A 27,005-nucleotide genomic window follows, 5' to 3' on the forward strand; every position below is an offset into this window, starting at 1 on the left:
ACCTCACACTTATCTGGGTTGAACTCCATCTGCCACTTCTCAGCCCAGTTTTGCATCCTATCGATGTCCTGCTGTATTCTCTGACAGAACCTTCACACTATTCACAACACCTCCAACCTTTGTGTCATCAGCAAACTTACTAAACCATCCCTCCACTTCCTCATCCAGGTCATTTATAAAAATCACAAAGAGTAAGAGTCCCAGAACTGATCCCTAAGGCATACCACTGGTCACTGACCTCCATACAGAATATGACCCATCTACAACCACTCTCTGCCTTCCGTGGGCAAACCAGTTCTGGATCCACAAAGCAATGTCCCCTTGGATCCCATGCCTCCTTACTTTCTCAATAACCTTGCATGGGGTACCTTATCAAATGCCTTGCTGAAATCCATATAAACTACATCTACTGCTCTTCCTTCATCAATGTGTTTAGTCACATCCTCAAAAAATTCAATCAGGCTCGTAAGGTATGACCTGCCCTTTACAAAGCCATGCTGACTACTCCTAATCATATTATACCTCTCCAAATGTTCACAAATCCTGACTCTCAGGATCCTCTCCATCAACTTACCAACCACTGAGGTAAGACTCACTGGTCTATAATTTCCTGGGCTATCTCTACTCCTTTTCTTGAATAAAGGAACAACATTCGCAACCCACCAATCCTCCGGAACCTCTCACATCCTCATTGATGATGCAAAGATCATCGCCAGAGGCTCAGCAATCTCCTCCCTCACCGCTCATCGTAGCCTGGGGTACATTTCGTCTGGTCCTGGCAACTTATCCAACTTGATGCTTTCCAAAAGCTCCAGCACATCCTCTTTCTTAATATCTACATGCTCAAGCCTTTCAGTCTGTTGCAAGTCATCACTGCAATCACAAAGATCCTTTTCCATAGTGAATACTGAAGTAAGGTATTCATAAAGTACCTCTGCTATTTCCTCTGGTTCCATACACACTTTCCCACTGTTACACTTGATAGGTCCTATTCTTTCATTTCTTATCCTCTTGCTCTTCACATACTTGTAGAATGCCTTGGGGTTTTTCTTAATCCTGCCCGCCAAGGCCTTCTCATGGCCCCTTCTGGCTCTCCTAATTTCCTTCTTAAGCTCTTTCCTAGTAGCCTTATAATCTTCTAGATCTCTAACATTACCTATCTGTCTGAATCTTTTGTCAGCTTTTCTTTTCTTCTTGACCAGATTTATTACAGCCTTTGTACACCACGGTTCCTGTACCCTACCATAACTTCCCTGTCTCATTGGAACGTACCTGTACAGAACTCCACACAAATATCCCCTGAATATTTGCACATTTCTTCCGTACTTTTCCTTGTTTCCAATTTAAGCTTCCAGTTTCCTGCCTGATAGCCTCATAATTCCCCTTACTCCAATTAAACACTTTTTTACCTTGTCTGTTCCTATCTCTCTCCAGTGCTATTATTGTAAAGGAGATAGAATTATGATCAGTCTCCAAAATGCTCTCCCACTGAGAGATCTGACACTTGACCAGGTTCATTTCCCAATACCAAATCAAGTACAGCCTCTCCTCTTGTAGGTATATCTACATACTGTGTCAAGAAACCTTCCTGAAAACACCTAACAAACTCCACCCCATCTAAACCCTTTGCTCCAGGGAGGTACCAATCAATATTTGGAAAATTAAAATTTCCCATTACGACAACTCTGTTATTATTACACCTTTCCAGAATCTGTCTCCCTATCTGCTCCTCGATATCCCTGTTACTATTGGGCGGCCTATAAAAAAAAACACCCAGTAAAGTTATTGACCCCTTCCTGTTCCTAACCTCCACCCACAGAGACTCTGTAGACAATCTCTCCATGGCGTCCACCTTTTCTGCAGCCATGACACTGTCTCTGATCAACAGTGCCACAGCCCCACCTCTTTTGCCTCCCTCCCTGTCCTTTCTGAAACATCTAAAACCCGGCACTGGAAGTAACCATTCCTGTCCCTGAGCCATCCAAGTCTCTGTAATGGTCACCACATCATAGCTCCAAGCACTGATCCACGCTCTAAGCTCAACCGCTTTGTTCACAGCACTCCTTGCGTTAGACACATCTCAAGCCTTTGGTCTGAGTGCGTTCCTTCTCTATCACCTGCCTATCCTCCCTCACGCACTGTCTACAAGTTTTCTCTATTTGTGAGCCAACCTCCTCTTCCCCAGTCTCTTCAGTTCGGTTCCCGCCTCCCAACAATTCTAGTTTAAACTCTCCCCAGTAGCCTTAGCAAACCTCCCCACCAGGATATTGGTTCCCCTGGGATTCAAGTGCAACCTGTCCTTTTTGTACAGGTCACACCTGCCCTAAAAGAGGCCCCAATGATCCAGAAATCTGAATCCCTGCCCCCTGCTCCAATCCCTCAACCATGCATTTATCCTCCACCTCATTCTATTCCTATTCTCACTGTCTTGTGGCACAGGCAATAATCCTGAGATTACTACCTTTATGGTCCTGTTTCTCAACTTCCTTCCTAACTCCCTGTAGTCTTTTTTCAGGACCGCTTCCCTTTTCCTACCCATGTCATTGGTACCAATATGTATCATGACCTCTGGCTGTTCTCCCTCCCACCGCAGGATATCTTGGATGCGATCCAAAACATCCCAGACCATGGCACCTGGAAGGCAAACTACCATCCGAATTTCTTTCCTGCATCCACAGAATCGCCTGTCTGACCCCCTGACTATAGAGTCCCCTATCACTACTTCCTTCCTCTTCCCTTCCCTACCCTTCTGAGCCACAGGGCCAGACTCTGTGCCAGAGACATGGCCACTGCCGCTTCCCCCAGATAGGCTGTTCCCCCCCCCAACAGTACTCAAACAGGAGTACTTATTGTCAAGGGGTACAGCCACAGGGGTACTCTCGAGAACCTGACTCTTCCCCTTCCCTCTCCTGACTCTGACCCACTTGTCTGTCTCCCTTGGCCCCGGTGTGACCACCTGCCTGTAACTCCTCTCCATCACCTCCTCACTCTCCGACCAGACGAAGGTCATCGATCTGCATCTCCGGTTCCCTAACTCGGTCCCTCAGGAGCTGCAGCTCGACACACCTGATGCAGATATGGCCGTCCGGGAGGCTGGGAGACTCCACATGGCCTCACACACACACTTCCTGCCACGCCTCGTCCCGTTACCACCGAAGCCCATTGAGCCGAAGCCCTACCACTCTGCTGCCTCTCACCCCGCTGCCCGCTGGATATGGCTGCCTTCTTTTTAAAGCTTTCGCGCTCTACCGGCTGACGTCACGTGCCTGCGCGGTCTCGCCTCTCTTTGACCCGAGCAGTTAAAAAAAACTCCCTTTGCTCCGAAAAGTCAGTTCACTGGCAGCCTCCTTGCTCCGAATTATTCTCGTTCTTGTCCACAGAGCTCCGTCTGTTGCCCTAACTGATGGATCTGTCCTTAGCCACAGAGTAGGATAGTGTCAGACCGGCCAGCTGTGACTTACTTCCCTCTACTAGAATCACCCCCACCAACAACATCCAAAACTTTCCACTTCCCAATGAGAACTGCCGCGGCAGTACCCTGCACCGGCTGCCCATCCCAGTTTGCCCTCCAGTTACCTGCATCCTGCAACTTGCTGTAGATGTAACTGCCTCCCTGTAACTCCTGTCAGTCCGTCCCTCAGCGATGAACGACTGATTACAAATGACCAGCAAACCATCCAGCTCCGTCCCTCGGTGATGAATGACCAGCTCCCTAACGTGATCGATATGGAGCCCGGTTCACTTCTCGCAGGTGCAGACATCGGGGACTCTGGACTCCCCGACTCCTACACTCTGCGAGCGGAGCGTATCACTGTCTGCCTTTTCCACTGCTCTAACTTCAAAATTAAATCATATGATAGAAAGCACTTCGCCTAAGGTTCATCCCAAATACAACTAATCTACAGGATTTAATACATCTGGGGTGGAAGGTAGGAAAATTGACATCAGCTGGAGAGAATCTTGCAAAGAATTTCAAAAAGTCATAGGGAGACATCATTCCTAAATACTATTTTCTTCATACATACCTACTTAAAAAACTCACCAAATTCACCTAAAATATCTTTCCTGAACATTCTGTATGGAAGTTTATTGTGATATACTAAAACTCTACATTTATAAAGATACTATTTTTTGGAAAATAGTTTTATACAGTTTAGTTCCTTCGCACAATGTTGAAATGAAAAAAAATCTTTGACTCAACACAGAAACCAAATAATTTTCCACGCTTGTCCAAGAAATATTCTGTATGAATACAATGGATTTTTTTTACTTGTGAGTGATGGAAATACAAAAACTCTTCATAAAGATGTGCAATATAAAAATTCCAATAAGACACTCAGGAATGTTTCTCACGACTCTTTGAATGAGTAGAAATTGCCACTGCACTCATTATAAATGTATAATCTATGTGATGCACCATCACTAACTCTGAGATGTGGGTTAAGGTAGGCTTTTATTGGCTGGAAGAAAGCACAAGCAGCAAGTGACCATCACAAACATCCTGGAGACTGAGGAAGGGTCTGTGCCTCCAATCACCTTTATACCGGGGTCCGTGGGAGGAGCCATGGTCAGAGGGAGGAGCCACAGGGGCAGTCAGCAGGGGGGGGGGGGCATGTCCAGACAAGTAAATGTAGTTCACCACACTATGGTCAGTCAGTATTTACAACAATTGTAGTATTTATTCCTTTGATGAAAATCTCCTCAGAAGGATGTCTGCAGCTAGTCCAGGAGTTAGATCACCATTGATGACTTTAACTTGTAAACTGGGAATTTAATTCTTGACAGCTGGTGATTACAGAAGCGCTCAGTGATATCCACTGGGATCATGTTTCACATCCACGCCTTTTGCTGATTTTGTCTTTTTATTTGTAAGTCACCACTCGCAACCACTGTCTTGTGGAATTCTGTTTTCTCCCAGAGTTCAGCAAACCCTTCTCCGTACTTTGAAGACACACGCATCACCTAAAAAAGAAAACTTGGCTCACAAATGGATTGTTCTTGTAGACAGCTATGTGAATGAAAAAAAAAACAGGTTTCTGGAAAGTGTGAACATTTGTGAATGTTTAATTTGACAGCATCTCAAATAAAGAAACATTCAAATAATTACTTAATGTTACCAACTGTAAATCCAAATCTATACGATCATGTAAATACTGAAATATCACGACATTGCGGGTTGGAAAATACAAGTTTTATGATACAGTAATATTTTCAAATTAAACTAATCTTCATCTATGGTAGTGAAATAAAAGAGGACACTTGAAGCATGGGGTGATACTAAAAGAGGATGAAGATTCAGGAATTACAAATAATGTGTAACATTCAACCTATCTTGGTCTACACTCCATCTTAGACACTCCCTCATTCTTTCCACATCTGTTTCCTCTTCTCTAGAACTTATACTGCTGCCTTTTCAAGTACTTGCAATATTATGTATTTTTATTTCAGATTTCTTAACATTGAGTCTTTTAGCTATCTGTTCCTAGACTACAATTCTGGTCTCTACAAAAACATTTAGACAATAGACAATAGGTGCAGAAGTAGACCATTCAGCCCTTCGAACCTGCACCCGCCATGATCATGGCTGACCATCTACTATCAATACCTGGTTCCTGCCTCGTCCCCATATCCCTTGATTTCCCTATCCATAAGATACCTATCTAGCTCCTTCTTGAAAGCATCCAGAGAATTGGCCTCCACTGCCTTCCGAGGCAGTGCATTCCAGACCCCCACAACTCTCTGGGAGAAGAAGTTTTTCTTTAACTCTGTCCTAAATGACCTACCCCTTATTCTCAAACCATGCCCTCTGGTACTGGACTCTCCCATTTTCTTGACTATTTTACAATTTCTCTTTAAATTTCTGTAAATCATTAGTCTTGTCATCCTACTGGGTTGGATGTGATGAACTTTTTTCCATGTTGACATTAATAATTAATGGATTATTTATTCTCTCATTGTCTTTATATTATGAACTCTGCAGGTGTCTCCCTTGCCTTTGTGGGGTAACTACATGTGATTTTATAGATGTACTCTGCTGCCTAGAAAAACAGAGGACTGTTAAAAAATTGGGCTTGTAACTCTAAAATTCCGTGAGTGGAAAGGGAGTATTCTCTGATATAACCCTTCACTAGCTTCTCGGCTATTAAAACAGGAGACAAAGATATATTTTATATTGTTTATCCCAGTTTGGCAAAAGAATAAACCAGGGAAGGTAGTGCCCCCGTGGCTGAAAAGGGAAATTAGAGATAGTATCAAGTCCAAAGAGGAAACATACAAATTAGCAAAAAAAAGCAGCACACCTGAGGACTGGGAGAAATTCAGAGACCAGCAGAGGAGGACAAAGGGCTTAATTAGGAAAGGGAAAAAAGATTATGAGAGAAAGCTGGCAGGGAACATAAAAACTGACTGTAAATTCTTTTATAGATACGTGAAAAGAAAAAGATTGGTCAAGACAAATGTAGGTCCTTTACAGTCAGAAACAGGAGAATTGATCATAGGGAACAAAGACATGGCAGACCAATTGAATAACTACTTTGGTTCTGTCTTCACTAAGGAGGACATAAATAATCTTCCGGAAATAGTAAGGGACTGAGGGTCTAGTGAGATGGAGGAACTGAGGGAAATACATGTTATTAGGGAAGTGGTGTTAGGTAAATTGAAGGGATTAAAGGCAGATAAATCCCCAGGGCCAGATGGTCAGCGTCCCAGAGGGCTTAAGGAAGTAGCCCAAGAAATAGTGGATGCATTAGTGATAATTTTTCAAAACTCCTTAGATTCTGGATTAGTTCTTGAGGATTGGAGGGTGGCTAATGTAACCCCACTTTTTAAAAAAAGAAGGAAGAGAGAAACCGGGGAATTATAGACCGGTTAGTCTGACATTGGTGGTGGGGAGAATGCTAGAGTCGGTTATCAAAGATGTGATAACAGCACATTTGAAAAGAGGTGAAATCATTGGGCAAAGTCAGCATGGATTTGTAAAAGGAAAATCATGTCTGACGAATCTTATAGAATTTTTTGAAGATGTAACTAGTAGAGTGGATGGGGAGAGCCAGTGAATGTGGTATATTTAGATTTTCAAAAGGCTTTTGACAAGGTCCCACACAGCAGATTAGTGTGCAAACTTAAAGCACACAGTATTGGGGGTATGGTATTGATGTAGATAGAGAATTGGTTGGCAGACAGGAAGCAAAGAGTGGGAGTAAACGAGACCTTTTCAGAATGGCAGGCGGTGACTAGTGGGGTACCGCAAGGCTCAGTGCTGGGACCCCAGTTGTTTACAATATATATTAATGATTTAGACGAGGGAATTAAATGCAGCATCTCCAAGTTTGCAGATGACACGAAGCTGGGCGGCGGTGTTAGCTGTGAGGAGGATGCTAAGAGGGTGCAGGGTGACTTGGATAGGTTAGGTGAGTGGGCAAATTCATGGCAAATGCAATTTAATGTGGACAAATGTGAGGTTATCCACTTTGGTTGCAAGAACAGGAAAACAGATTATTATCTGAATGGTGGCTGATTAGGAAAAGGGGAGGTGCAACGAGAGCTGGGTCTCATTGTACACCAGTCATTGAAGGTGGGCATGCAGGTACAGCAGGCGGTGAAAAAGGCAAATGATATGTTGGCATTCATAGCAAATGAGTACAGGAGCAGGGAGGTTCTATTGTAGTTGTACAAGGCCTTGGTGAGACCGCACCTAGAGTATTGTGTGCAGTTTTGGTCCCCTAATCTGAGGAAGGACATTCTTGCTATAGAGGGAGTACAGAGGAAGTTCACCAGGTTGATTCCTGAGATGGCAGGACTTTCATATGAAGAAAGACTGGATCGACTAGGCTTATACTCACTGGAATTTAGAAGATTGATGGGGGATCTTATTGAAACATATAAAATTCTAAAGGGATTGGACAGGCTAGATGCAGGAAGATTGTTTCCGATGTTGGGGAAGTCCAGAACGAGGGGTCACAGTTTAAGGATAAAGGGGAAGCCTTTAAAGACCGAGATGAGGGAAAACTTCTTCACACAGAGAGTGGTGAATCTGTGGAATTCTCTGCCACAGGAAACAGTTGAGGCCGGTTCATTGGCTATATTTAAGAGGGAGTTAGATATGGCCCTTGTGGCTAAAGGGATCAGGGGGTATGGAGAGAAAGCAGCTACAGGGTTCTGAGTTGGATGGTCAGCCATGATCATACTGAATGGCGACGCAGGTTTGAAGGGCCGAATGGCCTACTCCTGCACCTATTTTCTCTGTTTCTATGTTTCTCCGCTCCATGTTGGCAAATACAGTGCTGTGTGCAAAAGTCCTGGGCACCCGAGCTCGATAGATATGTAACGCTCGGCTCGATCAACTCACGTCCGTCTTGGGGAACCGCAGTAGGGCCGACCAAACTGTGAACTCACGTCTGCGTAGATGCTGTGTAATGCACCCCGATACAAGCCCACACTGTAAAATATCAGAGCAGACAATACACAATGTACGATTACGTGATGACACTTTCTAACTCTTTTTGGTGGTGTGGTTAGTAGAAACAGATAAAACACAGGCGCCACTCAGTAAGTTCATCAGTTTTGTGCACAAAATTAAGTCATTGGAGCTCACAACTCCCCGATCTGTCCATAAACAACATCCGAACCGTCGAATTCTGGTATCCGCCGCCCCGAGACTGACGACTGCTCCCGCATTCGTCCGTCCTCTTCACTCGCCTCGCCAAAATCTCGGTTCCCACCATACAAGGTAACATAACAAGTCCTTCATTAATTAGTCCCCCCCCCCTTATCTATAGTTATAATCCAAACATCACCGCTATAATCATTACCTCATCAGTTATATATAAATCTAAGAACTTTGCATGCAACTGTATACAACACCATGTACAACCTTGGGATTTATTTTGTCACAGGCATTTACAAAATAAAATAAATACAATCGAATTTATGAAAAACTACACATAAACAAAGATTGACAATTCAGGAACCTGATGTTTGAGGGGTAATAACTGTCCCTGAACCTGGTGGTGTGGGTCCTGAGGCTCCTGTACCTCCTTCCAGATGGTTGAGGGGTAATAGCTGTTCCTGAACCTGGTGGTGTGGGTCCTGAGGCTCCTGTACCTCCTTCCTGATGGTTGAGGGGTAATAACTGTTCCTGAACCTGGTGGTGTGGGACCTGAGGCTCCTGTACCTCCTTCCTGATGGTTGAGGGGTAATAGCTGTTCCTGAACCTGGTGGTGTGGGTCCTGAGGCTCCTGTACCTCCTTCCTGATGGTTGAAGGGTAATAACTGTTCCTGAATCTGGTGGTGTGGGTCCTGAGGCTCCTGTACCTCCTTCCTGATGGCTGAGGGGTAATAACTGTTCCTGAACCTGGTGGTGTGGGACCTGAGGCTTTTGTACCTCCTTCCTGATGGTTGAGGGGTAATAGCTGTTGCTGAACCTGGTGGTGTGGGTCCTGAGGCTCCTGTACCTCCTTCCTGATGGTTGAGGGGTAATAACTGTTCCTGAAACTGGTGGTGTGGGTCCTGAGGCTCCTGTACCTCCTTCCTGATGGTTGAGGGGTAATAATTGTTCCTGAATCTGGTGGTGTGGGACCTGAGGCTCCTGTACCTCCTTCCTGATGGTTGAGGGGTAATAGCTGTTCCTGAACCTGGTGGTGTGGGTCCTGAGGCTTCTGTACCACCTTCCTGATGGTTGAGGGGTAATAACTGTCCCTGAACCTGGTGGCACTGAAGGCATTAGGCTGACTGTGGTGCTTTACAGACACCTAGGCAGACGGCTGGATGATGGAGAATGAGAGGGGAGGGTTCGGTTGAGTGACCTATTTATTGCGATACGGTACAGGAGAGACCCATCTGGCCCTTTGAGCCTCACCGCCCAGCAGCCCCCTATCTAACCCCATCATGGGGCAATTTGCAGTGACCAATTATCCTACTGACTGCTACATCTTTGGACTGTGGGAGGGAACCAGAGCACCCGGAGGAAACCCACGGTGGTCACAGTTGGGGGGGGGGAGGCGGGCGGGATATACAAACTCCTCACAGGAAGCAGCGGGAACTGAACCCGGGTTGCCGGTACCGTAAAGCGTCGTGCCGTCCACCATCTTGAAGCGGGTTGAAAGGTCGGCACAACATCTTGAGCAGAGGGGCCCGTACTGTTCCATGTTCTGTGTTTCCAAGAACAGCACCCGCTCCCTCGGCCCTGCGCCCCACGGACAGGTTCCTGGATTAGCACATGAAGGGCGTGAAGTGAGAGCTGGACTCCGTGCCTGTGCACGAGGCACTGACGTAGAACAGGACAGGAGAACTCCCCACCCTCAGGAACGTGCGAAAACTGGGGGAAAGCGGAGTAGAAGTTAAACGCAGAGTCAAAGGTCAAAAAAAGGCCACCAAGGAGATGGAAACAATAGTAGGATTAAGACTTCTGGCGTTCACCTTTTTTGTTACCTGTTGTTACTGTTGAGATCCCTTCGTCCTATCCTGGGTTTTGTGGAATGGCTTAAGCCAAGGTGGAGGCTCAGGGGACACGCACGGCTTCCCTCTGCTTCTGTCCGCGGTCACCCTCTCGGGATGGGCAGACGCACTGGGAGACCTCTAGGTGGCTTGACCTTGCTGGTGCTCAGGCCGGTTCCTGCAGCCGGGCTCCGCGGCGCCGTCCCGTAACCAGCTCACGCAGCGGACCCTGTCTGGGGAAGAGTTCAGCTTTTGGAAAACATTCAAGATTGTTGAGCAAACACGAGGAAATCTGCAGGTGCTGGAAATTCAAACAACACACACAGAATGCCAGTGGAATGCAGCAGGCCAGGCAGCATCTATAGGGAGAAGCACTGTCGACGTTTCGGGCCGAGACATCCTGACTGGGAGACCGTTTTGCTGAACACCTACGCTCGGTCCACCAGAGAAAGCAGGATCTCCCGGTGGCCACACATTTTAATTCCACGTCCCATTCCCATTCTGATATGTCTATCCATGGCCTCCTCTACTGTCTAGATGAATCCAAACTCAGGCTGGAGGAACAACACCTTATGTACCGGCTGGGTAGCCTCCAACCTGATGGCATGAACATTGACTTCTCTAACTTCCATTAATGCCCCTCCTTACCCCATCCCTGATATATTTAGTTTTTCCCCCTCCTCTTTTTTTTTCTCTCTCTCAGCCCATCACTCTGCCTGTTCTCCATCTCCCTCTGGTACTCCCCTCCCCCTTTCTTTCTCCCGAGGCCTCCCGTCCCATGATCCTTTCCCTTCTCCAGCTCTGTATCCCTTTCGCCAATCACCTTTCCGGCTCTCAGCTTCATCCCACCCCCTCTGGTCTTCTCCTATCATTTCGCAATTCCTCCTCCCCCCACTACTTTCAAATCTCTTACTATCTTTCCTTTCAGTTAGTCCTGACGAAGGGTCTCGGCCCGAAACGTCGACAGCGCTTCTCCCTGTAGATGCTGCCCGACCTGCTGTGTTCCACCAGCATTTTGTGTGTGTTGTTGAAAGCTTGTTGAGCATCTTTTTCAGTACACAAGTGTAAAAGGAGAAGGAAATAATTGCTACTCTGGATCGGATGCAGCGCATTAATAAAACACACTGAGCCAAACAAGAAAATCTGCAGGTGCTGGAAATCCGAGACAACACACACAAAGTGCCGGAAAAACCCAGCATTTACAGAAAAGTGTAAACAGTCAACGCTTTAGGCCGAGACCCTGCATCAGGACAGGAAAGGAAGGGGTGGGGGAGGAGAGGAAGAAATCCGAGGTGGTAGGGAGTGAAACCGGAAGAGGGGGTGGGGGGAGGGAAAGAGCTGGGAAGTCGATTGGTGGAAGTGACGAAGGGTCGGGGAAGGGGGACTCTGATAGGAGAGGACAGAAGGCCACCGGAGGGAGGTGATGGGCAGGTGAGGAGATAAGGTGAGGGAGGGAAATGGGAATGGGGAATGGTGAAGAAGAGAACGAGAAGTTCGACAAATCGATGCTTAACTCACTACTAAGATAAACACCATGAAATAAAGATCACAATAATAATAATAATAATTAAAAACACAATATAAATATGTAAGATACATACATAGATCAATTGTATGTGCATGAAGTGATGCTGGGCACAGGAGTGTCTCAGAATCACAATGGGATTTAATATCACCAGTATATGTCATGGAATTTGTCACTGTGAGGCAGCAGTACCTTCACAGCACAATATAAAAACGGTAAATGACAGGAAATATGTAAAAAATTAAACTAAATTAAGTAAGTAGTGCAAAAAGACAAGAAGAAAATAGTGAGTGAGTGTTCACGGGTTCAATGTCCATTCATAAATCTGATGATGGGGGAGAGGGGTGGGGGAAGAAGCTGTTCCTGAATCATTGAGTGTCTGTGCACAAGGTGAATCTGACAGGAAATGATGAACTAGTGGTGGTTGGGGGTATGGAGGGGTGGGTCAGTGGGGGATTGGGGGTGTGGAGGGGAGGGTCAGTGGGTGGTTCGGGGTGTGGAGGGGTGGGTCAGTGGGTGGTTGGGGGTATGGAGGGGTGGGTCAGTGGGTGGTTGGGGGTATGGAGGGGTGGGTCAGTGAGTGATTGGGGGTGTGGAGGGGTGGGTCAGTGGGTGGTTCGGGGTGTGGAGGGGTGGGTCAGTGGGGGATTGGGGGTGTGGAGGGGAGGGTCAGTGGGTGGTTCGGGGTGTGGAGGGGTGGGTCAGTGGGTGGTTGGGGGTATGGAGGGGTGGGTCAGTGGGTGGTTGGGGGTATGGAGGGGTGGGTCAGTGAGTGATTGGGGGTGTGGAGGGGTGGGTCAGTGGGTGGTTGGGGGTATGGAGGGGTGGGTCAGTGGGTGGTTGGGGGTGTGGAGGGGTGGGTCAGTGGGTGGTTGGGGGTATGGAGGGGTGGGTCAGTGGGTGGTTGGGGGTGTGGAGGGGTGGGTCAGTGGGTGATTGGGGGTGTGGAGGGGTGGGTCAGTGGGTGATCGGGGGTGTGGAGGGGTGGGTCAGAGGGTGATTGGGAGTGTGGAGGGGTGGGTCAGTGGGTGATTGGGGTGTGGAGGGGTGGGTCAGAGGGTGATTGGGAGTGTGGAGGGGTGGGTCAGTGGGTGATTGGGGTGTGGAGGGGTGGGTCAGAGGGTGATTGGGAGTGTGGAGGGGTGGGTCAGTGGGTGATTGGGGGTGTGGAGGGGTGGGTCAGTGGGTGGTTGGGGGTGTGGAGGGGTGGGTCAGTGGGTGGTTGGGGGTGTGGACGGGTGGGTCAGTGGGTGGTTGGGGGTGTGGAGGGGTGAGTCAGTGGGTGGTTGGGGGTATGGAGGGGTGGGTCAGTGGGTGGTTGGGGGTGTGGAGGGGTGGGTCAGTGGGTGATCGGGGGTGTGGAGGGGTGGGTCAGAGGGTGATTGGGAGTGTGGAGGGGTGGGTCAGTGGGTGATTGGGGTGTGGAGGGGTGGGTCAGAGGGTGATTGGGAGTGTGGAGGGGTGGGTCAGTGGGTGATTGGGGTGTGGAGGGGTGGGTCAGAGGGTGATTGGGAGTGTGGAGGGGTGGGTCAGTGGGTGATTGGGGGAGTGTGGAGGGGTGGGTCAGTGGGTGGTTGGGGGGGGTATGGAGGGGTGGGTCAGTGGGTGGTTGGGTGTGTGGAGGGGTGGGTCAGTGGGTGGTTGGGGGTGTGGAGGGGTGGGTCAGTGGGTGATTGGGGGTGTGGAGGGGTGGGTCAGTGGGTGGTTGGGAGTGTGGAGGGGTGGGTCAGTGGGTGGTTGGGGGTGTGGAGGGGTGGGTCAGTGGGTGGTTGGGGGGGGTATGGAGGGGTGGGTCAGTGGGTGGTTGGGTGTGTGGAGGGGTGGGTCAGTGGGTGGTTGGGTGTGTGGAGGGGTGGGTCAGTGGGTGGTTGGGGGGGGTATGGAGGGGTGGGTCAGTGGGGGATTGGGGGAGTGTGGAGGGGTGGGTCAGTGGGTGGTTGGGTGTGTGGAGGGGTGGGTCAGTGGGTGGTTGGGTGTGTGGAGGGGTGGGTCAGTGGGTGGTTGGGGGGGGTATGGAGGGGTGGGTCAGTGGGTGGTTGGGTGTGTGGAGGGGTGGGTCAGTGGGTGGTTGGGTGTGTGGAGGGGTGAGTCAGTGGGTGATTGGGGAGTGTGGAGTGGTGGGTTGGTGGGTGGTTGGGAGTGTGGAGGGGTGGGTCAGTGGGTGATTGGGGGAGTGTGGAGGGGTGGGTCAGTGGGTGATCGGGAGCGTGGAGGAGTGGGTCAGTGGGTGGTTGGGGGAGTGTGGAGGGGTGGGTCAGTGGGTGGTTGGGGGTGTGAAGGGGTGGGACAGTGGTTGGTCGGGGGTGTGTGGAGGAGTGGGTCAGATTGAGAGGGGATCTGATTGAAACATATAAGACTATTAAGGGATTGGACAAGATAGAGGCAGGAAATATGTTCCAGATGCTGGGAGAGTCCAGTACCAGAGGGCATGGTTTGAGAATAAGGGATAGGTCATTTAGGACAGAGTTAAGGAAAAACTTCTTCTCCCAGAGAGTTGTGGGGGTCTGGAATGCAGTGCCTCGGAAGGCAGTGGAGGCCAATTCTCTAGGTGCTTTCAAGAAGGAGCTAGATAGGTATCTCATGGTTAGGGGAATCAAAGGATATGGGGACAAGGCAGGAACCGGGTATTGATAGTAGATGATCAGCCATGATCTCAAAATGGCGGTGCAGGCTCGAAGGGCTGAATGGTCTACTTCTGCACCTATTGTCTATTGTCATGGGGAGAACATGCAAATGCTTTTCGGGCAACGGCTGGAATTGAAGTGGGCTCGCCGGTACAGTAAAGTATTACGCTAACCACTACGCTACGGTGTTGCCCCGCGGAATCCCCACGCAGTCTTGCAGAGGTCGAGCAGTTTTGTAAAGAAGAATGGGGAAAAATTGCAGTGTCCAGATGTGCAAAGCTGATAGAGACCTATCCACACAGACTCAAGGCTGTAATCGCTGCCAAAGGTGCCTCTACTAAATACTGACTTGGAGGGGAAAACACTTACGCAGTCAATTGTTTTGTGTTTTATAATTGTAATTAATTTCGATCACTTTGTAGAGATCTCTTTTCACTTGGACACTGTTGATCAGTGTCAAAACAGCCAAATTAAATCCACTACGATTCAGTGTTGTAAAACAAAACATGAAAACTTCCAAGGGGGAACGAATACTTTTCTTGAGGCACTGCATGCACAATCGCTGACTGAAGAGCACCCAATGTGCAAGGGAAGACAAACTGCATCTGCAAAGAATAAACAAACTGAACTGACAACACAAACTGTGGAGTCCCTGCAAGTGAGGAACCCCAGATTTGGAGTTTAGAAGGTTGTACTTCACTTACTGTAACCCCAGCAGCTGCAACAGGAATCACGCTGATCCCGAGGTAGATCTGAAATTTCCTCCGCGACATTAACGCACTTGGCAGCATCAGTCCGTCTGGGATAGCTTACGTCCTCTTCAGGGCCCACTTGGTTGCGGTTACTCTTCAGGGCCTTAGACAACTTGTTGATGACCCATGAGGTGGCCTGCGGGTTGTCAGCTGTGCCTGGCATCTCTCTTGTAGCCATTTGCTCCTGCTGGGGGAGCGCAGGGGCCTCGGGGCCATCTTGGCTCCCGGGCCGACTCTGGGCCTCAGGGTGGAATTCCCCCAAGGGCCCACTCGGCTCCATCCCTTCAGCCGGCAATGTGTCTGCTAGTTCCGTTTCCTCGACAACCATGCTCTCCTGGTCAAGGTCTAAGATCTCCGACTGGCTATCCTGAAGAAAACATAGATGAAAGGGGGTTTAGAACACAGAACATTGCAGGCCATTCAGCCCACAATGTTGTGCTGACCTCATCACCTATTTGTAGATAGACCATAAATCTTAGGAACAGAATTAGGCCACTTGGCCCTCTGAGTCTGCTTCATTGGCTGATTTATTGTTCATCTCAACCTGTCTCCTGCCTTCACCCAGTAACCTCTGTCACCCTTACAAATCAACAGCCTCTTAACCTTCATTTTAAATACACCCAACGACTTGGCCTCCACAGCCGCCTGTGGCGATGAATTCCAAATTCACAACCCTCCGGCTGAAGAAATTCTTCCCCATCTCTGTTCTAGAGTGACGAACATCAATTTTGAGGCTGCGCTGTCTGGTACTCGACTCTCCCACTTTCAGAAACATCCTCTCCACGTCTGCTCTGTCTGGACATTCCAGTCTAACCTGACTGAGATACTTCAAAGAAAAGGCGCGGTGTTGGACCAGCTTAATGTTCTCAGAAAATAATTGCAAGGGACCCATTGGTATCCATTCTTTCAGGATGGGCAAAGCAGTAAATGGATTTGCCGCCTGGAAACGTGAGGGGAAACTTTTTCACTCAAGGGGGTGGGGAGAGTGTGGAACGAGCTGTCAGCGCGAGCTCGGTCTCCACGTTTAAGAGGAGTTTGGACAGTACAAGGATGGTAGGGGATATGGAGGGCAACGGTCCCAGTGCAGGTCAATGGGAATAGACAGTTTAAAATGGCTCGGCACGGACTAGAAACATAGAAAATAGGTGCAGGAGTAGGCCATTCGGCCCTTCAAGCCTGCACCACCATTCAGTTTGATCATGGCTGATCATCCAACTCAGAACCCTGTACCTGCTTTCTCTCCATACCCCCTGATCCCTTCAGCCACAAGAGCCATATCTAACTTCCTCTTAAATATAGCCAATGAACCGGCCTCAACTGTTTCCTGTGGCAGAGAATTCCACAGATTCACCACTCTCTGTGTGAAGAAGTTTTTCCTCATCTCGGTCTTAAAAGGCTTCCCCTTTATCCTTAAACTGTGACCCCTCATTCTGGACTTCCCCAACATCGGAAACAACCTTCCTGCATCTAGCCTGTCCAATCCCTTCAGAATTTTATACGTTTCAATAAGATCCCCCATCAATCTTCTAAATTCCAGTGAGTATAAGCCTAGTCGATCCAGTCTTTCTTCATATGAAAGTCCTGCCATCCCAGGAATCAATCTGGTGAACCTTCTCTGTACTCCCTCTATGGCAAGAATGTCTTTCCTCAGATTAGGGGACCAAAACTGCACACAATACTCTAGATGTGGTCTCACCAAGGCCTTGTACAACTGCAGTAGAACCTCTCTGCTCCTGTACAAGAATCCTCTTGCTATGAATGCCAACATAGAAGGGCAGAAGGGCCTGTTGCTCTGACTCTCTGACGCCACAGGAATCTTCTACCTTGTGGGATTGGAGCTTTCCCCACTGCTTTCACTAACAACTCCCCCTCCACCCCACCCAGATCTGCAGAAAGCCCAAGAGAAGCTCTGTCCCTGGGAGAGGAAGAACATGCCAAGATGGGCCACATCTGGGAACGGGTTGGAAGACCAGCCCGGGATGGAGGACTCTGGTGAGCTGCTGTCCAAGGCCTGAGCCCCAGCTGGGGCTGGTGGGCTTCGGTAAGTTCGCAGCCCACACTGTATTCTCCATCCAGCTAAGCCACTACAAACGGGGCCGGCTCAGGCCGAGCAGTAGCGACGACGAGACAGCCCCCAGAGCAGAGGTCATCACCCTGACACAGTGGTGTCGAGAAAACAACCTCTCCCTCAACGTCGCAACAACAAAGGAGCTGGTTGTGGACTACAGGAGGAATGGAGAAGGGTTAAGCCCTATGGACGTCAATGGATCTGGGGTTGAGAGGGTGAACAGCTTTAAGCTCCTTCATCACCGAGGATCTCACGTGGTCTGTACACACCGGCTGTGTGTACCTCTTTCACCTCAGACAGTTGAAGAAGTTTGGTGTGGGGCCCCAAACCCTAAGAGCTTTCTAAGGGGCACAATTGAGAGCATCCCGACTGGCTGCATCACTGCCTGGTATGGGAACTGTACCTCCCTCAATTGCAGGACTCTGCAGAGAGTGGTGCGGACAGCCCAGTGCATCTGTAGTTGTGAACTTCTCATGATTCAGGACATTTACAGAGACAGGTGTGTAAAAAGGGCCCGAAGGATCATTGGGGACCTAAGCTATCTCAGCCACAAACTGTTCCAGCTGCTACCGTCCGGGAAATGGGACCGCAGCATAAAAGCCAGGACCAACAGGCTCCGGGACAGCTTCTTCCACCAGGCCATCAGACTGATTAATTCACGCTGACACAACTGTATTTCTAAGCTACACTGACTGTACTGTTGTTTAACTTACTGTACTACAATTTGCACACGGAGACATAACGTAAAGGTTTTTACTCCTCGTGTACGTGAAGGATGTAAGAAATTGTCAATTCAGTTCAAACAAGTTCATTTCGGCCTCTCACTGGGTCTTCCCGCGTCTGATCGCTCCGCCGTCGCAGTTGTTCCCGTGACCCTGCCCCGCACACTATTTCTGTTCATTTCCATCTCGGGAACTGAACCCTGTCATACCCCCGAGGGAGCCTGTAAAATGCATGGAATCCTGTGAGGATCACAGAGTCATTGGGCGGTGAATCTGTGGAACTCGTTGCCACAAGACGGCTGCGAAGGCCAGGTCTTAAAGCGGAGGTTGGTAGGCTCTTGATTAGTCAGGGCGTCAAATGAAACAGGAGAAAGGAGTTGAGAGGGATAATAAATCAGCCATGATGGAATGGTGGAACAGACTCGGCCTCATTCTGCTCCTATGTCTTAGTGTCTTACTGAGGCCAAGAAGTTCATGAAGTCTACTGCAGTTTCTTGTATTTTCTAAAATTTTGTCATTTTAAAATGAATTTTATAAGCAAGCACGGGGTATGGCTCAATGGTAGAGTATTTGAGTACAGATAAACAGCCTGTGGGTGAACTACATATACCTATCTGGACACGCCCCCCCCCCCCCCCCCCCGACTGCTCCTGTGGCTCCTCCACGGACCCCGGTATAAAGGTGATTGGGGACACAGTCCCAGCCTCAGTCTCCAGGATGCAGTGTGGTGGTCAATTGCTGCTTGTTCTTTCTTCCAGCCAATTAAAAGCCTATATCTCGCCTCACGTCTCCAAGAGTTATTGATGGTGCATCATAGCCAAAGAGTCATTCAGTTCATAAACAGGCCTTTCAGCCTAGTCCTGTCGACCAGCACCTGGGACTGTAGCCATCCATACCCCTCCCATCCATGGACCTATCCAAACTTAACTTTAATATAGCAATCTGACCCAAATTTACCTCATCGCGATCCTGATGTTGGGCCTCTGCTTGGCCACATTCACAGACCTCTTTATGAACCTTGTCACAAGCCCCTTCTTCCATCTCAGGCTGATGATGGAGTTCCTGGAGGGGCTGGTCTTGGAACTCCTTCTGGAGCAGCCCCTGGGCCGGTAACCGTCCTTGGTCTTGGGCCTCTCGCAGGCTCTGGTCTTGGGCCTCTGGCTGGCTCTGGTCTTGGGCCTCTCGCAGGCTCTGGTCTTGGGCCTCTGGCAGGCTCTGGTCTTGGGCCTCTCGCAGGTTCTGGTCTTGGGCCTCTGCTCGAGCCTGAGGCTGGAGACAGGTCTCTGGTTGGAATTGGAGATCTTGGTTAACCTTGTCCAGAGACCCCGATAAAATCTGGGAGCTGGTTTCGGAAGACGTCTGGTGGCTCGGACTCTCTTCCTCGACTGCCTGGGCCCCAGAGTGAGCTTCCAGCTCTTGGACAGTTGCCTCCGGCTGGTTCTCCACTCCGCTCCCAGCAGTCCCGCCTTGTACTTCAGCAGCGATCTTCGAGGGAACCTCCGCCTGCCGCTGCCTCTGGTCGGGTTCTCCCTGCTCTGCTGGGGCTCGGTTCCGGAGCGGCGAGCCGTGTTCTGAGCTGTCGGCGTTCTGTTCGGAAGCCCGCTCCTGCTCGGCATCTGCTCTGCCTGGAGACAACTCAGAGCTGGGGCCCACATTCTCCTCCCCGCAGCCTGCGGCCTGGCTTGGGCTAGGGACAACCTCTAGCACTTGGCTGGTCTGAGGGAGAGAGAGGAAAGCAACTTTGAAAACAGCTGGCATTTTAAAACACTCAAGTAAAAAAAATCTTGGCAGTCAGTGTCAGACGAACGTCCTGAACTTGTGACGCTCAGAACACCACAGTTTCGCCTCAGACTGAGAAGAAGCCACGACAATGGCACCAGTGACAGGAACACGATAGAGTCAAAGATTTATTCCCACGGTACTATAGAACGACGTCACACTAATAATGCCATTCCCGACACCGGAACAGGTCGGTGAGCAGCCGGCCCAGGGAGAGGGGACCATTTAATGTGGTGAGACATGAGAAGCCCCAGCGCTACTCCCCTCTCAGACAGATGATAAAGACAGATTTATTAGAGGCAATCAAATAATGGAAGGTGGGTCAGGCGAAACTGCTTTCAGCAGCAGGAGGGTCGGTAACTGGAGGAAACAGATTTAGGATCATTCTCAAGTTGCCATAAATCTCTTCCCTTTGGTTACTGAGATCCCAGTTCCTGGGTTTCTGCTCAGGACTCTTGTTCAGCCTAGGCCTGGGTCAGAGGGGCAATGAACTCATTTCTTTTTTAACATAGCCAGTTGTGATTTAGAATTTACTGTCTTAAGGAGTAATAACAAAAGTCACAATAAGAACTTTCTAAAGAGATAGGGATATTTTCCCTTCCAGATTGTACTCCTCCCCCCACCTTATTCTGGCTTCCTTCCCCTTCCTTTCCAGTCCTAACGAAGGGTGTCGGCCCAAAATATCTTTATTCCTCTCCGTAGAGGTAGCTCGGCCTGCCGAGTTCCACCAGCATTGTGTGTGTGTCATTTTAGATGTTCTCCTAAAGGGTAAACGCTACAGGGGAACTGGACTGTCATGTGTGGTTAACGGTGTGGTGGGGTGGAGATACATCTCTACCAAAGGAGGTGTCAGGCACTGCTTCCCTCTGCTCGCCTGCAGGTCACCCTTGGGCAAGAGGCAGCACCTGCTTAGCCCCCGATCAGGGTCACGAGAAACCATGGGAGCAGGTGGTGGACGGTCGTACGAGCAGCCGGTGCAGATCACAAGTCCTGGTGATGCGACCACTGACGACAGGCAGACAATCTCTGAAGAGTATTGATAATGGCTGGGGTCACCCGTCATGTGAAGACACTGCCCCAGAAGAGGTTTCACACTGCTCACTGTGCCAAAGACCATGATAATGGTGAAAGGTGGAGTAAAGGAAAATGAGAGAGCGAGAGGGGGTGGAGAGGAGAGGAGGGGAGGGGGAGGGAGAGAGAGAGGGAGGAGAGGGACAGGGGGAGGGGAGGGAGGGGGAGAGGGAGAGAGAGAGAGGGAGGGAGGGGGAGAGGGAGAGAGAGGGAGAGAGAAAAGGACAGGAGGAGAGGGACAGGGGGAGAGGATGGGAGAGAGAGAGGGAGGGGGAGAGGGAGGGGGAGGGGAGAGGGAGAGAGGGAGGGAGGGGAGGGGAGGGGAGAGGGAAAGAGAGGAAGGGGGAGGGGAGGGGAGAGGGGGAGGGAGGGGGAGGGGAGGGAAGAGGGGGGAGGGGGATCACAGAATGTTACTGTACAGGGAGAGCAGAGGGAGGTCACAGAAAGTTAGCTGCGAGTAATGTAGATGATGGCAAAGACAAGTGGAATTCTACTCACAAAATACTGGAGGAACTCAGCAAGTCACTGAGCATCTATGGAAATGAATAAGCAGTTGACGTTTCCAGGACTGGAAAGGGAAGTGGGAAGAAGCCCAAATAAAAAAGGTGGGGAGAAGGGAAGGAGGACAGGCTGGAAGATTATATGTGGAGCCAGGTGGGTGGGGAAAGGGGGATGAAGTAAGAAGCTGGAAGGTGATAGGTTGAAGGGGTAAAAGGGCTGTTGAAGAAGGAATCTGATAGGAGAGGAGAGTGGACCATGGGAGAAAAGGAAGGAGGAGGGGTACCAGGGGAGGTGACAGGCAGGTGAGGAGAAGAGGTCAGAATGGGGAATTGAAGAAGAGGGAAGGGGGAGGGGAAAAATTACCGGTAGTTGGAAAAATAGAAGTTCATGTCATCAATGAAAAGCTATACACAATTGAAGCTCGTTTCCCACAGCCAGACTTCTTTGTCCTGAAAGAAACCTAATTTACAAGGTATTGGGGCAGATTTCACTACCACAGCAGACAGTTGAGAAAGGTCCCAGTGGTACAGGGGAGAGAGTAGGCTGGGGGCTCTTCAGTGTTACAGCCAGACACCGCAAAGCCAAGTTACCATGCCCCGAGTTCACCAGCTAATGGTATCTCCAGCAAGAGGGTGTCTAACTGCTTCAATGACCCAGCTGTTGTTAAGTCCCAACTTTCAACGTCCTGGAGGGGTCACCATTGTCCAGAGTCCCAGGACAGCCCACATATATACTGTGGCTACCAGAGCAGGTTGGATGTTGTCCACCTGCCCATCTTATCCCTCTTCCCCTCCTAATTCCGTTTCTCCACTCTCCTATCAGATTCCTCCTTCAGCCCTCAGAACAACTTAGAACATAAGAACATAGGAAATAGGAGCAGGAGTAGACCATTCGGCCCATCGAACCTGCTCCACCATTCAATACGATCATGGCTGATCTGGCCACAGACTCATCTCCACCCACCTGCCTTTTCTCCATAACCCTTAATTCCCCTACTCTGCAAAAATCTATCCAACCTTGTCTTAAATATATTTACTGAGGTAGCCTCCACTGCTTCACTGGGCAGAAAATTCCAGATTCACCACTCTCTGGGAAAAGCATTTCCTCCTCATCTCCATCCTAAATCTCTTCCCCCAAATCTTGAGGCTATGCCCCTAGTTCTAGTCTCACCCTCCAGTCGAAACAACTTTCTTGCCTCTTATCCCTTTCATAATTTTATATGTTTCTGTATGATCTCCTCTCTTGTGAATTCCAGCGAGAACAGTCCCAGGCTACTCAATCTCTCCTCATAATTTCCAAACTCTTTACCTTTGGTGTCAACTTGGTGAACCTCCTCTGCACTGCCTCCAAAGCCAGTATATCCTTCCTCAAGTAGGGAGACCAGAACTGCACACAGTACTCCAGGTGCAGCCTAACCAGTACCCTGTACAGTTGCAGCCTGACCTCCCTGCTCTTGAATTCAATCCCTCTAGCAATGAAGGCCAACGTTCCGTTTGTCTTCTCGACAGCCTGCTGCACCTGCAAACCAACCTTTTGTGATTCATGCACAAGCACTCCCGAGTCCCTCTGCACAGCAGCGTGCTGGAATGTTTTACTGTTTAAATCATAAACTGTTCTTCCATTTTCTTTCCAAAGTAGATGACCAACATTGTACTCCATCTGCCAGACCCTTGCCCATTCATTTAACCTATAATCTCTCTGTATCTTCTGTACAATTTGCTTTTCTACTCAGTTTAGTATCATCAGCAAACTTAGACACACGCTACACTTGGTTCCCTCTTCGAGATCATTAATATATATCGTGAACAATTGCAGGCCCAGCCTTGACCCCTGGGGCACACCGCTCACCACTAATTGCCAACCAGAATAACACCCATATATCCCAACTCTCGGCTTTCTTTCAGTTAACCAATCCTTTATCCACACTAATACATCACCCCAACCATTTGCATCCTTACCTTACGGATAAGTCTTTTATGTGGCACCTTATCAAGCGCCTTCCAGAAATCCAAGTAAATAACATCCACCTGTTCCCCTCTATCCACTGTGCTTGTATCCTCAAAGAACTTCGGTAAGTTTGTCAAACAGGACCTGCCTTTGCTGCATCTGCCTGATGGATCCATTTCTTCCCAGATGCCTCACTATTTCTTCTCTAATGACAGCCTCAAGCATTTTCCCAACTACAGATGTTAAACTAACTGGCCTATAGTTACCTGCCTTTGCCTACGTCCTTTTTTGAGCAGTGGCATGAGATTCGCCGTCTTCTAATCCGCCGGACTCTGCCCAGAGTCAAGAGAACTTTAGTAAATTATCACCAAAGCCTCTACTATAACTTCTGCCATTTCTGCCATTTCTTTCAGTACCCTGGGATACATTACACCAGGACCAGGGGACTTGTCTATGTTCAGGCCCACAAGTTTGCTCAAAACTACCTCTTTGGTGATAGCTATTGTATCGAGGTCCTCATCTCCCATCGCATCCATAACATCTCATTGGCATGTTAAACATGTCTTCCAACACAAAGTAGTCATTCAAAGCTTCTGCCATTTCCTCATTACCCAACATCAATTCCCCTTCTCATCCTCCAAGGAACCTACGTTCACTTTAGCCACCCTTTTCCACTTCATATAATTGTAAAAACTTTTACTATCCGTTTTTATACTTTGTGCTGGTTTGTTTTCTTTATTACTTCCTTGATGGTCCTTTGTTGCTTTTTAAAGTTTTCCCAGTCTTCCAGATCCCCGCTACTCTCGGAGACTTTCTATTCACAAGATTTTAGGTTGACACCTTCTTTTATTTCCTTAGTTATCCGAGACTGGCTCTCCCCACCCTTACCTCGTTTTTAACTAGAAGATACTTTTGTTGAGCACTGTGAAAAATCTCTTTGAAAGTCTTCCACTGCCCCTCAATAGTCCCACCATATTGCCCATGATCACAGTCTACACCAGCCAAATCCTTCCTCATCCCATTGCAGCCTCCATTCTTTAGACATAACGCACTGGTTTTAGATAGAACTTTTGCACCCTCCGTTTGTATGGGAAGCTCAGTGATCACTCTTTCCAAGAGGATCCCAAACTATAAGATCACTAGTCTTACCTGTCTCATTGCACAGGACCAGATCTACGATAACACGTTCTCTCGTAGGTTAAGTAACATGCTGTTCAAGAAAGCTATCAATTATGCATTCTGTGAACTCCTCCACAAGAGGAATTCAACCAATTTGATTCACCCAATCTATGTGCAAGTTAGTCCCCCATGATAACTGCTGTTCCGTTCTTACATGCCTGAGATCTCTCTGTTTATTACCTCTGCCACTGTAATGTTATTATTTGGTGGCCGATCGACTCCCACCAGTGATTTTTTTCCCCCTTTACTATTCCTAATCTCTAATTAGATGGATAGATTTATTTTTTTGACATAGTCCCATCCTACATTCATACACTTATTCCAGCGGTCGTGGAGCAGACAGAACCCTTCTTTGTAGAAGTCGGCATCTCGGACGTCCAGGTGGTCGAGAGCAGGGGTGATTGATAAGTTAGAAGGAGATGAGTTATACAGCTCTCATTACATGCACACAGTTCAACTCTTTTGAGTGATGACGCAGAAAGTTTGAAGTTCATAACTCATCTCCTTCTACCGTAGGCCACGAACTTATCAATCACCCATTTGTGGACACTTTCTGGAGGTCCAAGATCCGTATGCTCCACGACCGCTGGAATTAAGTGTGTGAATGTAGGAGGGGACTGTGTTGAAAATTAGAATGTGCTAGGTTTTCTAAAATTGACTCCTCCGACTGTCGGCCCCTCGTAGATCAAATCATTAGTCCCACCTAAGGCAACCTAGCACGTCAACAAAAAAGATAGTTACGGGAATGGAGGATGGCGATGTCTGGGGCTCTTCTGGTGACTTCGGCATCACCAAGACCAACCGGGTCGGATTCTTCTGCAATGGGGACTCTCCTCGTTGGTCCTTCTCGGGGAACCTCCGGCCTTTGAGAAACATTTCGTTCTGCTCCTGCCTCTGTTGAATTTCCATGCGCATCAGCCTGGAGAGAGAGCCAGATTTTCAACACTGAGCCACGGTACCAATGTTAACAATGCCCTCTCCCACCCCTTCCATGCTCCAACCTTATGCCCAGTAGGGACAGCAAGCTCGGCTGTTGCACAGGTAGCGGTACGGGGGACAAGAGTCACCCGTCAGTCCAACAGTAAGGGGGGGGGGGGGTTTCTTTGACCTTGCACTCAATGTCAGGAAGGCCAAAGAACTGACTGCAGACCTCAAGGGGTAAGACGAGGGAACACACATCAGTCCTCAGAGAGGGAGAACAGTGAGCAATTTCAAGTTCAAGAACTCTGAGGATCTATCCTGGACCCAACACATTGATGCAATTACAAGGAAGGCACAACATTGGCTATATATCATGAGGAGGCTGAGGTGATTTAGTATGTCCGCAAAGACACTCGAAAATCTCTACAGATTGTACCACTGAGAGCATTCTATCTGGCTGCATTACCATCTGGTATGGTGGGTGGGGGAGCACTGCACAGGATCAAAGTAAGCTGCAGAAAGTTGTAAACTCAGTCAGCTCCATCACGGGCACCGGCCTCCCCAGCACCCAGGACATCTTCAAGGAGCGTCACATAGACGGCGCCCATCATTAAGGACCCCCATCGCCCAGAGTGTGCTCTCTTCTCATTGCTGCCATCAGGGAGGAGGTACAGGAGCCTGAAGACACACACTCAATGATTCAGGAACAGCTTCTCCCCCTCTGCCATCAGGGAGGAGGTACAGGAGCCTGAAGACACACACTCAACGTTTCAGGAACAGCTTCTTCCCCTCTGCCATCAGGGAGGAGGTACAGGAACCTGAAGACACACACTCAACGATTCAGGAACAGCTTCTTCCCCTCTGCCATCAGGGAGGGGGTACAGGAGCCTGAAGGCACAAACTCAACGATTCAGGAACAGCTTCTTCCCCTCTGCCATCAGGGAGGAGGTACAGGAGCCTGAAGACACACACTCAATGATTCAGGAACAGCTTCTCCCCCTCTGCCATCAGGGAGGAGGTACAGGAGCCTGAAGACACACACTCAACGTTTCAGGAACAGCTTCTTTTCCTCTGCCATCAGGGAGGAGGTACAGGAACCTGAAGACACACACTCAACGATTCAGGAACAGCTTCTTCCCCTCTGCCATCAGGGAGGAGGTACAGGAGCCTGAAGGCACACACTCAGCGATTCAGGAACAGCTTCTTCCCCTCTGCCATCAGGGAGCAGGTACAGGAGCCTGAAGATACACACTCAACAATTCAGGAACAGCTTCTTCCCCTCTGCCATCAGGGAAGAGGTACAGGAGCCTGAAGACACACACTCAACGATTCAGGAACAGCTTCTTCCCCTCTGCCATCAGGGAGGAGGTACAGGAGCCTGAAGACACACACTCAGCGATTCAGGAACAGCTTTCTCCCCTCTGCCATCAGGGAGCAGGTACAGGAGCCTGAAGACACACACTCAACGATTCAGGAACAGCC

At 49.0% G+C, this 27,005-nt stretch overlaps 1 protein-coding gene across 1 annotated transcript in view; it reads right to left on the reverse strand.

Annotated features, from left to right (window-relative positions):
- Positions 1-4,363: 4,363 nt before the first annotated feature.
- LOC132385605 (tubulin polyglutamylase TTLL13-like) overlaps positions 4,364-27,005 on the reverse strand; it is a 148,018-nt gene continuing 125,376 nt past the window's right edge. Inside the window, exons 9-15 of the mRNA XM_059957779.1 lie at positions 25,344-25,521; positions 19,083-19,841; positions 15,288-15,702; positions 10,417-10,667; positions 10,025-10,315; positions 8,348-8,437; positions 4,364-4,962 (exon numbers count right to left, since the gene is read on the reverse strand). Of these exons, the coding sequence (XP_059813762.1) occupies positions 10,576-10,667; positions 15,288-15,702; positions 19,083-19,841; positions 25,344-25,521 (1,444 nt within the window). The 3' untranslated portion in view covers positions 4,364-4,962; positions 8,348-8,437; positions 10,025-10,315; positions 10,417-10,575. The remainder of the gene's footprint in view (positions 4,963-8,347; positions 8,438-10,024; positions 10,316-10,416; positions 10,668-15,287; positions 15,703-19,082; positions 19,842-25,343; positions 25,522-27,005) is intronic.

The sequence above is a fragment of the Hypanus sabinus genome (assembly GCF_030144855.1).
Source record: "Hypanus sabinus isolate sHypSab1 chromosome X1 unlocalized genomic scaffold, sHypSab1.hap1 SUPER_X1_unloc_15, whole genome shotgun sequence".
In the NCBI taxonomy this organism is placed as follows: Eukaryota; Metazoa; Chordata; class Chondrichthyes; order Myliobatiformes; family Dasyatidae; genus Hypanus; species Hypanus sabinus.